At 42.3% G+C, this 14,829-nt stretch overlaps 1 protein-coding gene across 1 annotated transcript; it reads left to right on the top strand.

Moving 5' to 3' along the window:
- The first annotated feature begins 891 nt into the window (after window positions 1-891).
- LOC307134293 (E3 ubiquitin-protein ligase TRIM39-like) lies at window positions 892-14,567 on the top strand. The gene is made up of 7 exons (XM_079829911.1): window positions 892-1,009; window positions 2,615-3,180; window positions 3,291-3,386; window positions 8,740-8,973; window positions 9,065-9,203; window positions 12,345-12,380; window positions 12,599-14,567. The coding sequence occupies exons 2-7, from the start codon at window positions 2,617-2,619 to the stop codon at window positions 13,135-13,137; spliced, it is 1,608 nt and encodes a 535-aa protein (XP_079686037.1). The 5' UTR covers window positions 892-1,009; window positions 2,615-2,616; the 3' UTR covers window positions 13,138-14,567.
- The last annotated feature ends 262 nt before the right edge of the window (window positions 14,568-14,829 follow it).

The following is a 14,829-nucleotide window of genomic DNA, read 5'->3' as shown; positions in this document are numbered from 1 at the left end:
AGTTACCTGAAAATTTTTCATAATGAAAAAATCCTAACAATTACGCAAAAGCAAATTTGATGGACTGCATTTATATATAAATGGACTGCAGACCTAACGCTTTTAACAGACCTAGAGCCATCCAAAGCGCTTTACATTTTTGCCTCACATTCACCCATTCAGACACTCATTCATACACCAACGGCGGTGTCAGCCATGCAAGGCGCCATCCAGCTCGTCGGGAGCAGCTGGGGTTAGGTGTCTTGCTCATGGACACCTCGACACTTGGTCAGGTGGAACCGGGGATCGAACCACCAACCTTCCGGTTTGTAGACAACCTACATGAACCACTGAGCCACTGCCGCCCACTGCCTGATCAAGTGTTGTAGTATGACTAGTAAGAGACCATTGATAATTACTATTTTTGTAGTAACACTCTTCGAGTTTTGAACTTTGCAGACGGTCCCTTCGTACTTCTCTCAGCCGCCTGTTAATTTAGACCAATTTATATTGCCGTTTGCTTTTCCCAGTACACTCACAGTTTTCCTGGGCCGTGTCTTTCTATTTACTCCCAACAAACCAACAGAGGAATCATCCTGACAAGCTCAGGGATTGAAGCTCAATTGTGTCATGTTTGAAAAGACTGAAGATGATTTAAAGGAAGAGCAGCTTTCTGTCATCATTTACTCATCATGTCGTTCTGAACCTGAGGGACTTTCTTCAGTGGATCACAAAAGATATTTAGAAAGTCATACAAATATTTCTTCTTTGGTCCACTTGTAGTTTATATATTACACAATGAGATGAAACACAAACAGACACACATGAACCCAACACACCGAATACAGGGATGAATGTAAATGTGTGAATACAGGAGGAGCTCTGACATCACTGTAGTTCAGAGAGAGATTCAGAGAAAGTGAAACTTGATCAGCAACAATATGGACGCCTGAGACGATCAACCTCTTCAAACAACAGAATATTTATTGATCCGCTCAAAGAGTCTTGTGGACACATCTGATCCTCACAGGTAATGATAGAAATATAAGAGAGAGTGAGCTGAACAGGTTTCTAATGGAAGTGATCTGGTTTAGTGGGTTTATGTCAAACTGGGATAAGTTGAACAGAACCAGGTTTAATCATGTCAAATACTCAAATACTTTAGTTGTTTACTGCACTGAAATGGTATCAGAATTATAATAAAAGCATGTCATTTGATTGGTTGTAAAGCAAAGTTTGGTGTTTCTGTGATTTTGTCACGTTACATCAAGACAAAAGAAGCAGGAAGTTAAATGAACTACAGACAGACTTGACAAACCGGCTAAACTGCAGCTGAAAGTCACATTTACATTAAAGATTAAAACTATACCTAGTCATACAAGCTACACTTGGTCACACAATATTTATGTTTATTTTATGAATATTTAAATTTATTCGTAGGTAATGCTGCCTTCACGTGCTATCGGAAATTTCCTAATTCCCACTTTAGAAGTCGTGATTACGAGCTTTTTGCATTCAAGTGCTTTGTTGTCGGAGTGAACAGGAATCATGGTGGACACCAGGTTATTCTTGCCTATTTATTGGGAAAATCTTATTAAAACCAACATCATATGTAGTCTCCCATGCACCGACAACCATATAAAAATTCCAGATAGTCCGCTTTCTGCTGCTTCTGTAATTTCAGTCAAATGCAGGCTATTTTCGGTTTGTACCAAACATACAATAAGCTTCATATGATTACTCTTACATGTAAATATGTACTACATTAATGACAAGACGACCTAGTTGTTTTGGTAAAAAAAAAACAATAAAACTACACCTGCCACAGCAGTCTAGTTCTCCCCGCCACCATGTTTAAAGCTTATGACACGCCCATCTCGGGAATTGGGGTATCAAAATTATTTCCGATCTTCCCAGTGGTAAACACGACATCAGAGGGCGTTCATGAGAAATTTTTACCAAGGAAACTTGTATTTATGATAATTCCGATAGCACGTGAAGGCAGCATAAGTATGTGACCTGCACTGTATTTACTGTTTTTGATGTAAACAGAAGGTCATAGTTCAGATTGTTCAGTGAGTTTATGAGTCTCTCACTGTATGAGGAGTGATAGTGTTTCTCTCACTATCAATGAGATTTTAACACTTTAATAGAAATATTTATTAAATTGTCATGAGAGAATATGAAGTAACCCCAAATCTGACTTTTGAGGTGATTTAATTTTAACTTCAGTGAACAAATACAGAAGCGAATGGGCTTAGATCGGTCTTATCAGTCTATTGGTCATAATTTATATTTTACATATATAAATTTTTTTAAATGGCTTGAAGAGGGAAAGAACAAAGGGTTCATTTTGCAGTAATGACCAGCTTATACATGATCTCTTATATATTTGAGAAATCATATTTGACCAAATTCATGAGTCGAATCATGGGATTCTTTTAAACTTGTTGATTATTTTCCTTCTCTATCTGCTCTAACTCATCCGTAAAATAAAATCATCATCGTTTCAATAATTTACACAGAAGCCCTTCAAACAAAATGTCTCTGCATGAGAAACTTGAATTCTGTGTTTTTAAAAGTGTCTCCAAACTTTAGACTAGTAGTGATTTCTCTTCTTCATTTCTCTCTCCAGTGATGTCCTCCAGCGGTCGACTGACGGAGGAGCTTCAGTGCTCTATATGTCTGGACGTGTTCACTGATCCAGTCAGCACTTCCTGTGGACACAACTTCTGCAAGACCTGTCTGAATAAGTGCTGGGACAACAGCCAGACCTGCAACTGTCCATATTGTAAAGAAACATTCAAGCACAAACCTGATCTCAAGATTAACACCACACTCAGAGAAGTTGTACATTACTATAAAAAGAAAGACCTTGAGAAAAAACCTGAAGTTCTTAAAAAACCTGAAGTTGTGTGTGATGTCTGTGGGGAAGGAAAGCTGAAAGCCCTGAAGTCGTGTCTGGTGTGTCAGAGCTCTTACTGTGAAACTCACCTGGAGCCTCATTTGAGAGTGGCAGGTTTAAAGAAACACAAACTGATCAGTGTGAGTAATCTGGAGGACTATCTCTGTCAGAAACACGAGAGACCTCTGGAGCTGTTCTGTAGCGATGATCAGACGTGTGTGTGCCCGATCTCCACTGTAACAGACCACAAGAACCACAACACTGTTCCTATAGAAGAGGAGAGTGAAGAGAAGAAGGTAGAAGTTACTGACAAAACTGATTTTAAAGAGCTCTTATCATGAAGAATCACATGTTCTTTAATATAAATGAATCCGTTTTGAAAACATGTGTTGTTCTGTGTCTATAGACTCAACTGATGAAGACACAGAAAGACGTGCAGCAGATGATCCAGGACAGAATCAAGAAGATTCAAGACGTCAAACACTCAGCAGAAGTCAGAAAAGTGAGTTTAAAATAATGTCATTATATGAAGTTCTCTACATAGATCCAGGAGAAGCCAGACCCGTCGATCATCATTATGAATGTATATAAGCAGCCGTCATTGCGCCGCCCCAGCAACAATTCTTCCGGAATACTTCAGTTGAGGGATTTTGCTCTAGAGCTCTGGAGGTTGACGTCAAGCAGCCTAAACTCCGGGGGCAACCAGGGGGCGCTAGAGCGGCTGTAGCATTGGTATCTATAAAATAATTTAAAACAGGACTGTTTAAACCTTACTATTTCAACATGATGGACATTTGATGTGCGCCAGGATGCCAGAACAGGTGGGGGAAAGCAAATGGGAAATAATTTTATCACAGTAAGTTGTTGAAATGCCGTGAATTTCAGTTTATTCTTCATTCTTAACTACTTTTGCCTCACGTACCTAATGATAAAAATAAGAAATGATATTTATTGATTATGACTGATTTTATTTGATATGCACAACACGGACCGATGGTACAGATGCACACAGTGGCACTGTTTTGGACGGGTTTGTGTTAACCGCTAACATATAACGTTAATCCATTCACATGTTTTCTCTCTTAAAATGAAAGCGCATGTAGGCCTGTATGTCAGCATTATCATATGAAGGGTGTTGTCAATCAGGTCCTGGTTCGGTAGTCAGGGCACTCATCAGGACATAAGGCAATGGGCTAATCCCTGATCAGTGTCCTGACTACTGAACCAGGAGCTGATTGAGACGCACCTGAAGTCCGTCATGTAAAACAAGAGCGTATTGATGCAGTTCAGTCTGCCTGCTATAATATCAGTTACTGTTACTCCTGATCGGAGGCTTCCGTAAATATTTAGTTTATGCGTAGATTTAGGCTTCACAACGTCTGGTAAACAGATTTGACTTGCTGTCTGCTATAGAGGGGCTCGGAGAGGATATTCTACCCGAGCTCTGATTGCCCCCCAAAAACATAAATGCAGAATCAGACAGCAAGCGAGAATTCTGGGATTTAAACTGATTACTTAAGGAATTTGCATAATTATATCAATAGTCTATAAGACCCTCCAAAAAATGGAGAACAGAAGGAATGGGAGACTGCACTGCAGCAGCAGTATTGAGGTAGGCAGGTCACTGCTGTGGCGTTTTTAACAGGTGAGGTGCTGCGGTGGCAGCATGGATTGAGTGGGGCACTGCAGCGGCAGTATCAAATTGGTGGAGAACTGCAGCGGCAGAATCAAATTGGCAGAGCACTGCAGCAGCAGAATCAGGCGTAGCAGTGCAGCAGCATCATCAAATTGGCGGAGCACTGCAGCGGCAGAATCAGGCATAGCAGTGCAGCAGCATCATCAAATTGGCGGAGCACTGCAGCGGCAGAATCAGGCTTAGCAGTGTGGCAGCAGCATTAAACTGGCGGAGCACTGCAGCGGAGGCATAAAAAATGGCAGAGCACTACAGAGGCAGTATCAGGCGGAGCACTGCAGCGGAGGCATCAAAATGGCAGAGCACTGCAGCGGCAGTATCAATTGGAGGAGCACTGCAGCGGCAGGATCAAATTAGCGGAGCACTGCAGCGGCAGTATCTAATTGGCGGAGCACTGCAGTGGCAGTATCAAATTGGCGGGGCACTGCAGCATCAAGCGAAACCCTGCAGCATCAAGCAAAGCATTGCAGCATCAAGCGAAGTACTGCAACGGCGGTATCAAGTAAAGCCAAACACTGCAGCAGCAGTATCAAATTGGCGGAGCACTGCAACGGCAGTATCGAATTGGCAGAGCACTGCAGCATCAAGCAAAGCACTGCAGCATCAAGTGAAGTACTGCAGCATCAAGCGAAGTACTGCAGCAGCAGTCTCAAATTGACGGGGCACTGAATCGGTTGTCTCAAATTGTCCGGCACTGCAGCATCAGTATCAAACAAAGCACTGCAGCAGCAGTCTCAAATTGTCGGGCACTGCAGCAGCAGTATCAAGTAAAGCCAAACACTGCAGCAGCAGTATCAAATTGGCGGAGCACTGCAGCGGCAGTATCGAATTGGGAGAGCACTGCAGCATCAAGCGGAGCACTGCAGCATCAAGCGAAGTACTGCAGCATCAAGCGAAGCAGTCTCAAATTGGCGGGGCACTGAATCGGTTGCCTCAAATTGGCCGGCACTGCAGCGGCAGTATCAAGCGAAGCACTGCAGCGGCAGTCTCAAATTGGGGGGGCACTGCAGCGGCAGTATCAAGCATAGCACTGCAGCAGCAGTCTCAAATTGGCGGGGTACTGAAGCGGCAGTATCAAGTGAAGCACTGCAGCAGCAGTCTCAAATTGTCGGGCACTGCAGAAGCAGTTTCAAGTAAAGCCAAACACTGCAGCATCAGGCTCAAATTGGCGGGCACTGCAGCAGCAGTATCAAGTAAAGCCAAACACTGCAGCGGCAGTCTCAAATTTGGCGGGGCACTGCAGTGGCTGTCTCAAATTGGCGGGCACTGCAGTGGCAGTATCAAGCAAAGCACTGCAGCAGCAGTCTCAAATTGGCGGGCACTGCAGCAGCATTATCAAGTAAAGCCAAACACTGCAGCAGCAGTCTCAAATTGGCGGGCACTGCAGCAGCAGAATCAAGTAAAGCCAAACACTGCAGCGGCAGTCTCAAATTTGGCGGGGCACTGTAGTGGCAGTCTCAAATTGGCGGGGCACTGCAGCGGCAGTATCAAGTAAAGCAAACACTGCAGCGGCAGTCTAAAATTGGCGGGGCACTGCAGCGGCAGTATCAAATTGGCGGGGCACTGCAGCGGCAGTATCAATGAAGCACTGCAGCGGCAGCATCAAGCGGAGCACGGCAGCATTAAGTGGAGCACGGCTGCAGAGCATGGCAGCATCAAGCGAAGCGCGGCAGCATCAAGCGAAGTACGTTAGCATCAAGCGCAGCACGGCAGCTTCAAGCGAAACCCTGCAGCGGCGGTATCAGGAAGGCGAAACCCTGCAGCGGCAGTATCAAATTTGCGGAGCCCTGCAGCATCAAGCAAAGTACTGCAGCATTAAGCGAAGCACAACACTGCAGCAGCGATATCAATTGGTGGAGAACTGCAGCGGCAGTATCAAGTAAAGCCAAACACTGCAGCAGCGGCATCAAATTTGTGAGGCACTGCGGCAGCAGTATCGAATCAAGCGAGGTTTGCAGGCATCGGTTGGATTGAGTTTCGTGGGGCAGCCATCTTAAAGAGAAGTGAGTTAGATGGCTTGTTTGATGAGGCTGGGGTCGAAACAAATGTAAGTTTCAAAGGCATCTGAGGACCACCAACCCAGAAGTTTAATTTGATGGTCTGGCAGTCCTTTTGGGCTGTGGTGGTGGCTGCTCCAATGTGGAAGGAGTGAGATGAATACAAGTGAGCTTGGATACCAGAGTGGAGAAGGAAAGATATTGATATGGCTGGATGGGTGTCGGGAGATTGAAGATATGGATGAAATGGATGTTTTTTAAAATGATCGGTTTTGCTGCATTTGATGAGGAAACGGGTGGTGTCCTTGTTAAAAACTTGGAGATTGGAGATGGATGGATGGTCGTAGATTAGAAAATTTGAATGCCGCTGAGATGGTACCAGGTTGGATGGACTTAATCTGGTTGAGATATGAGACGAATGAAGAAATTGAAAGAAGGAAAGTTGGGAATGGAATTGTTTAAAAGCTCTCCAAACTGTCCAGTAGGATTAAAGTGTTCTGGGTGAGATGGCATAAAATATTGAATCCAGAGATGTGTTACAGTTACTGGAATGTCAATTCTGAATAGGGAGGAACTGGGGTTGGAACTGGGTCCGCCTCCAGGGCTAATGCTATTAATTTCTGCTAAAATCTGGGAAAAGTAGAAATCAAGCTCGGGTCTGCTCTGATAGGGGAGGAGAAATAAATGGGAGGGGGAAAGGGAGGGGGGGCATGACCGTTTGCGGAGGCAGCCTCACGCTTGGGCCTGCACCGTTAGCGGAAGAGAAATTAATGAGCGGGGGAAGGGAGGGGGTGGCATGACCGTTTGCGGAGGCAGCCTCACGCTTGGGTCTGTGCCGATAGCAGAGGAGAAATTAATGAGAGGGGGGAAGGGAAGGGGGGCATGACCGTTTGCGGAGGCAGCCTCACTCTTGGGTCAGCTCCGATAGTGGAGGAGAGAGGAATGGAAGAGGGGGGGTAGGGGGGAAATAGTGGCATTTGCACAGGTAGCCTCAAATTTGTATTTATTCCATGGCTAGATGGATTTAACTGGGGATGAAAGACAGCAGGAACAGAAATGTTGGAAGCGTGGGCAGGAGAAGCTGTGATAGACTCACCTGTGGCAGGAGGAAAGGTAACAGTCACAGTCGGAGAGGCCGCAACGAGCGGCGGACGAGGAAGCTGTGGCAGCTATGGCTGCCGGCTGAAACTGTAGCGGGTTGGTGGTAAACCGCATGGATCGTACAGTTGCATGCGTTGAGGCTTGCGTGGTGCTTGGAGGACGCTGGGTGTTTTGGTGAGAGCACACAAGCAGATCATGAAGTTGCGCTTTTGAATTCTTCCGGGAGAAATGGATACCCGCGTTGGATAACACTTGCCTGAGCGAGTTGACGGTCCATTTCTCGACTGAAGGGCTTGCTGCAGATGATGGTGATGCTGATGATGATGAAGGACGAGATGAATCACGGCGAGGATTAGCCGATCCCCGTGATGATCTAGATGGAGGAGGAGAAAGAGGTCTCCTTGAGCAAGGTTTTTTATGCTGGTTTGTGGAGCGGAGAGACCGGCGACCTGGACGATCAACAGGTGAAATGTGCAGTGAAGGAGGATTCAAACTGTTGGGAGAAAAGCTTGCAGGTGTTTCTGGCACGTTAGAAAGTTTGTCGTCGTCGAGAAACAATTTGATTTCCTGGAAGTCAGTCATGATGCGTTTTGGGCGGGTCAAATGCTGCAGGAACTAAAAATGGGAAGAGGTAAGCTGCGTGCTTTATACCTTGGTATTAATTGGAAGATTAGATGGGCGTACTCCTCCCGAAATTATGTTTAATAACTTCACTAGTTGTAACTTGCGCACAGCTGGTGCTACAGGTGTCCTGACAGGAAAGCTATCCGTTCCTTTATCGATAAACGTGAAAAACACCCCGGGGGCATTATAGGGATCTGTTATGTTTAATCTATTAAGTTTTGCTATGTACAAGTCTATGTCTTTTGAATTGAAATGTGCAGTGAACTCCGTTGCCTTGAAACTCATGCTGGCGCGGCTGTTCTTGCCTGCCAAAAGTGGCGTCGTAAACAGAATGGGTCACGTGACCTCTGGAGCTCTATAGTATAGTATGAGCAATAGTAACACTGACTCTTGTCTTATCAAACACCACTAATCATTCGTTGATTGTCCTGATTGAGCAGAGAAACACAGAGGAGGAGAAAGCAACCCGTGTTGAGCTCTTCACTGATCTCATCCGCTCCATTGAGAGATGTCAGACTGAACTGCTGGAGATGATGGAGGAGCAGCAGAAAGCAGCAGAGAAACAGGAGGAAGAGCTCATTGAAGAGCTGGAGCAGGAGATCACTGAGCTAAAGATGAGAAACACTGAGCTGGAGCAGCTCTCACACACTGAAGATCACCTCCACCTCCTACAGGTCAGTCAACATCTCTCTGATCAATGATAATGCAGTATATGACACCATAACACTCCCCATGCTGAAGGATTTCTCCTCTCTCCTGCTGTAGATTTACTCATCCCTGTGCAGCTCTAGAAACACCAGGAACTGGCCTGAGATCAGTATGAAGACTGATGAGAGTCTGGAGACTCTGAGGAGAGCTCTGACTCAACTGCAGGACACTCTACAGGAGAAACTCACACTAACTGGTACGACAATATCAAATATCAATATCAAATATCAGAGTAATTATTAAATGTTTCAATATAGCCAATCAACCTATATTTTGACTGCAACAGTGAAATAAAGCAGACAGCTAGGGAAGCCTTAACCTAAAACCAGAGATTTTGTATTCCTAAAATGCTACAATGTGAAATTGTGGCTATTTTTGGAATATGTTTCATAATGTCGACTAATTTCAATTCCTTTTCTCTTTTACATTTTCTTTTAGCGCCCCTGCTTAAATTTCAGACAGTGTTGACTGATTGGGTCGACGATTCCAAGCCCAAAAGCTCACTAAAACCCACCCAATTCAAGAAAAAAAACCTGCCAAAATAATTTGATATCATTTTATTGCCATGTCAATCAAGGCTGATTAGCACCATTTTATCTCCTTAAAACAAAATAATGATGTAAAAATAAAAAATAAATCCCAGGAAAATGGATCAAAACAGGGCATTCAAAAACAGTCATGCATGGCATGGAAAAACACATGCATCATTTTCAAATGTCAACAGTAAGAATAAACTAATTTAAGTGCAAAAAGTGCCCAATATAATCAGAATAAACAATGTAATTAGCGGGTATTTCGCACACATTACTGCACACACCACAGCCAAAATGAGCCAGAATGAATATTCTTACAACAAAAAATTAACAACAAGAATGCGTTTACTTTTGTGCTGTGCTTTAACTTCAGATATAACTAAGTTAGTAACGTTATGTCTTTCGTGAAGTACATATTTATAGAACATAACGCAGAACTTAACACAGTCAAAATGGATTAATCGTTGATTCAAACCTATTTCAGCAGCTGTTGGGACGAGTAGAGCGCAGTCTAGACGCTTTAAAAGGTGCAGATGTCCTGATCAGGCCAGTGTGCACACCATGATGCTCACGAGTCATATAAGTTACTAGCCTATTCGATTTCAATTCAAGTCATTCAACCTCTTGGAGTTAGTTATATGTATAAAGAGTCTTTGAGTCACAGGTAATCCACGTTTTGAGAGTTGGATCCCTCTCCCACTCATTACTGTAGATAACTTACTGTATATTTATGCCACTTTGGAATAGCGATCATTTGATATCCAGCGACAATTTCGCGCTGAAAACCTGTCATGAATGAGCGCGAGTCGCGACTCCCTGCTGATCGCTGATTGGCTGAAAGTGCGTGCTCGTCAGCGACGTCAACACCAACGCCAGCTGACTCTACGCTGAACGCTGGGCCGGTGTGTGTCATGATGCACACTTGAGTTTGTTATTAACCAATTACACTATACAATTTAGATGTTTGAAAACCACCAAACTGACCCCAAACCAACCCAAAATTTTGTCCACCTGCCCAAACCCGTTTTTAACCGCACAATAAAATTCAAAACCGCCCAATCTGGCAACACTGATTTCAGAGCGTCAAGTCACGTGATTCGCCTTGACAGCTCGTCCTCGCTCGCTGCACAGCAGCGCAAGAAGCTACAGACACTGTTTTTTACGTGATTTAACATATGTTGATCGAACGGGTTGCAAAAATATAATTAGGAAAGTAAGGATTGCGTTTATAACGTGATCTAACATAATATTTGACAGTGCCCAGGGCCCCTTAGATGTCCTGTGCCCCTGGGCAAGTGACCAGTTGCCCTAATGGTTAATCCGGCCCTGCTTAGTTCATTTTTATGGGAAAAAAATTACATTACATTTTCTTGCTTGTTTGTTTTTACAGTTTTTCCCGATTGTTTACACACATTTTCTGAAAGCATGCCTCATACTCTCAGAACTCAAATCCAAAAACACACACACAATGGGCAAAACCCCTCAATTCTCCTGCAAAGTGAAACTTTACATTCAAAACAATGTTATTTCTTCCCAAAATGGTATTTTGTTTTCAAATGACACACACAAACCATCATATGAATAGACATTTATAAGAACCAGTTGAACACTGATGTGCTCAATGTAAAACACTATGATGAATGGAAAACACTTCTTCTCCTTTCATCATAATGACTTGGGTCTTTTTTGGTTCAGTGTTACACTTACAACAGACAGTACAAACATACGTGTGTTGTAAAATATTTGAGAATATTGTTTTCATACTCAGAACACACAAATACACGGTAACAAATATATTTAATTTTTCTCACAAAAACAATGTACACAGTGTACATCCCAACCAACAGAAAGTTGCACATACATTGGTCTACATACAAAACAAAAGAAGAATTTACTGTATACAGTTACAGTAAAAAAAATTTTTTTTTTTTTTTAACTATGCTGCTTCCTCTCTTCGGTTTCTCACCTGTTGCCCTTTTATGCTAAAGCTCTGTTTGCTAATTGTAAAACTGTGTAACAGGTGTTTGCCCATGTGATGAGTCAGTGTGCATATTTGAATGGCAGTGTGTTCCTTGTGAAAACGAGATTTTCTGCATGAAAATTGTACCAAATGCAGAGAGTTGTGTGTAGTGTTTTGAAAAATTTGTGTTTTAGAACTGCAATTTGAGTGTAAATCAGGAACTGTGCTTGTAGTTTAGCAGAATTGGTTCAGGGGGTTGGTGAATGAGTTACATGTTGTGGTCATTGGGTCTCAAGTACCAGAATTTGTGTGTAAACAATTGAGAAAAACTGTAATAACAAAAACAAAACAAAACAGGAGATCTGTTTCTGGCAAATGTAAAGGCCTTTTCACAACTAAAGTGTAATAATCCTCAGGCTGAAGGAAATGCAGATTCACGTCTGTACAGTAGAGGCTCAAACTAACCTTTCAGCTGTGCTGCGGACGCGGGAGAAGAAAACTCAAGACTCTTCAAGAATAAAAACAACAAAAAAATTAAACATGAACGTGAAGTCTCACAGCAGCCAATCACAGCAGTGGGTGTTTGTGAATGTTTTAGATAAAAATAATTTTAGCAGAAGAAAATCAAACTGATAGACATCAAGGGTTTGAGATGCACATTTGTTCTTCTTTAGAGGAGAATTTCAAATCTGTTGCTCAAACAGCTTTGTTTTAAGATTATTTAAGTTTAATATTCATAGATTTATATGATATTGAGCTCAATTATTTAAATATAATCTTAAATCTTGTCTATAATTCCACACATAAACATGTCAAAGATCTGATGATGTTTTATTGTCATTAGTCTCTACAGATCTGAAGAGGATGCAGCAGTATGCAGGTACAGTGTGTGTGTGTGTGTGTGTGTGTGTGTGTGTGTGTGTGTGTGTGTGTGTGTGTGTGTGTGTGTGTGTGTGTGTGTGTGTGTGTGTGTGTGTGTGTGTGTGTGTGTGTGTGTGTGTGTGTGTGTGAGAGTGTGAGAGTGTGAGTGTGTGTGAGTACAAACATCATCACAGAATGTGTGTATTGAGTTATGATTCATATTCTCTGTTTTCTCAGTGGATGTGACTCTGGATCCTGATACAGCTCATCCTGCTCTCATCCTGTCTGATGATGGAAAACAAGTGAGATGTGGAGACATTAAACAGAAACTTCCAGACAAACCACAGAGATTTGATAAATATCCAATTGTCCTGGGAAAGGAGGGATTCTCCTCAGGGAGATTTTATTTTGAGGTGCAGGTGAAGGGAAAGACTGACTGGGATTTAGGAGTGGCCAGAGAATCCATTGACAGGAAGGGAGAGATCACACCGACACCCAGTAATGGATTCTGGACTGTGACTCTGAGGAATGGGCATGAATATAAAGCCTCTGCTGTCTCTCTGTCTCTGAGAGTGAAGCCGCAGCGGGTCAGTGTGTTTGTGGATTATGAGGAGGGTCTGGTCTCCTTTTATGATGTGGAGTCCAGCTCTCATATCTACTCTTTCACTGCTCAGTCTTTCACTGGGAAACTCTATCCATTTTTTAGCCCGTGCCGTAATGATGGAGGTAAAAACTCAACTCCTCTGATCATCACACCTGTCAGATACAATAAATGAATTTACAGCCCAATATGAAACAGGAGATGAAAGTATTGATCTTAATAATTAAATCTGAAAACATTATGTATGTGCTGATATTTTTTATTTTAGTTTGTAAAGTTCCATCCATTTAGCCCAAAAATGCTAATGGCTTGGTCAAAAGGAATTCTGCGTGTAAGCCTTTTCAGCATTTTGGTGAAGTTCTCTTAATTTATTGATATCTCATTTTAAATCTGACTCCATTAATAATTTTATCTGACTCCAATTCTATGTGACTCCATAAAGTGTGCGACATTTAGAGTTTATCAGCTGATTTTACGATTAGTTGCGATTTAATTTAGATCGTTGATTTTCTGTGTATCCTCCTAGTTTTCATATTCGTTCATCGAGAGACCCAATGTTGCAGAGAGACAGATGCGTCCGGACCGCGCGCTCACGGGCACAAAATGTTACATCTGTAATTGGTCAGAGGATGCAGAGTGAATACTTTACCTTTAAGTGGTTGCACATGCTGACTCAACAAAAAGTGTAATTTTAGTAATATTCACGAACTGCAACTTGCCAATCCAGCGATAGTCAAAAATAGGAATATCGCGCACGCTGCGCCCCATGCTTCAGTCGTGCCGTCATCGGTGTGATCTATCATAACACTAGATTTTGCGGTAATAAAGGAGTATACATCGATCCATACTAGAAAAATGATTTCAGAATCATACAAGATAAATCAAGATTAACATTTATTTTGGCCAGACAGGAAAAGTAAATAAGTAAACAAGAATCCATGGTACACAACTGATCAGGGTAAAAACATAAAACACAATTGCAAAGCAATATGAAAATAATTTAAAAGAGTCATCATGTCTGGCACACTACATGCAGTTTGCACCACACGGGGGGTTCTGACTACAGAATGTTCCCCCCGAGAGTTAGGTTACCCACCCTTAAATACTCCAACTAGAACAAAAGGGTTGTAAATATTTGCAACACAACCACCTGGTTTTGGGGGAGTGGATCAGATATCTTTGAAGAGACTCCTCAAAAGGAGAACTGAATTCTCATTAGTTTTCAATCTTTTTAATACTACTAGTGACTGCAGTGAAAGTGAGACCATTTTACCATTCGCACAGAGACCTTTAAAAAGACATCAAACATGAAAGGGATAAAACAATAGATTTACAAGATAAATCATCACTGGTATATCTGGATTTGGTGACTTGAAAACAGCGCAAGGAGAGGGCAAAATGGGGAGGGGGGTGAAATGTTTGTCAGGGTGGTGTCACACAGTTTCTGTGAGATCTTCTCTCAAGATTAGTGACTTTTATTGTTCAATTGCTGGGGTGTGTATCTCAGATTTTGTCTTAGTACCAAAACTGATCCTTACAAGTTTGTCATCTATAATTACATATTTTAATGTAAAAATATAATGCTTGTTCAATAAAGGTTTTTTTAATAAATATTTCATAATTTCATGCCCTTTTTCCCTCATCTCTACTCGACAGTGAAACTGCCTGTAAAAGTTTAACATTAAAGTCTAACTCTAGTAACCAGTGTTACGCAGCAGCTTGAGCTCAATCATTTTACTGTTCTTACACAAAATACACATCAAATATACTTTGAGTAAGAGTAAAATAAGAATGTTTTCTGTAAATACACTAAACCTTCACTTAAATTATGCTTGTGTTTAGCATATTTCTTAAAAGCTTAACTAAG

The sequence above is a fragment of the Gobio gobio genome, assembly GCF_949357685.1.
Source record: "Gobio gobio genome assembly, chromosome: 11".
NCBI lineage: Eukaryota > Metazoa > Chordata > Actinopteri > Cypriniformes > Gobionidae > Gobio > Gobio gobio.
The sequence above is the reverse complement of the archived record's forward strand: the minus strand, read 5'-3'. Positions and strand labels throughout refer to the sequence as shown.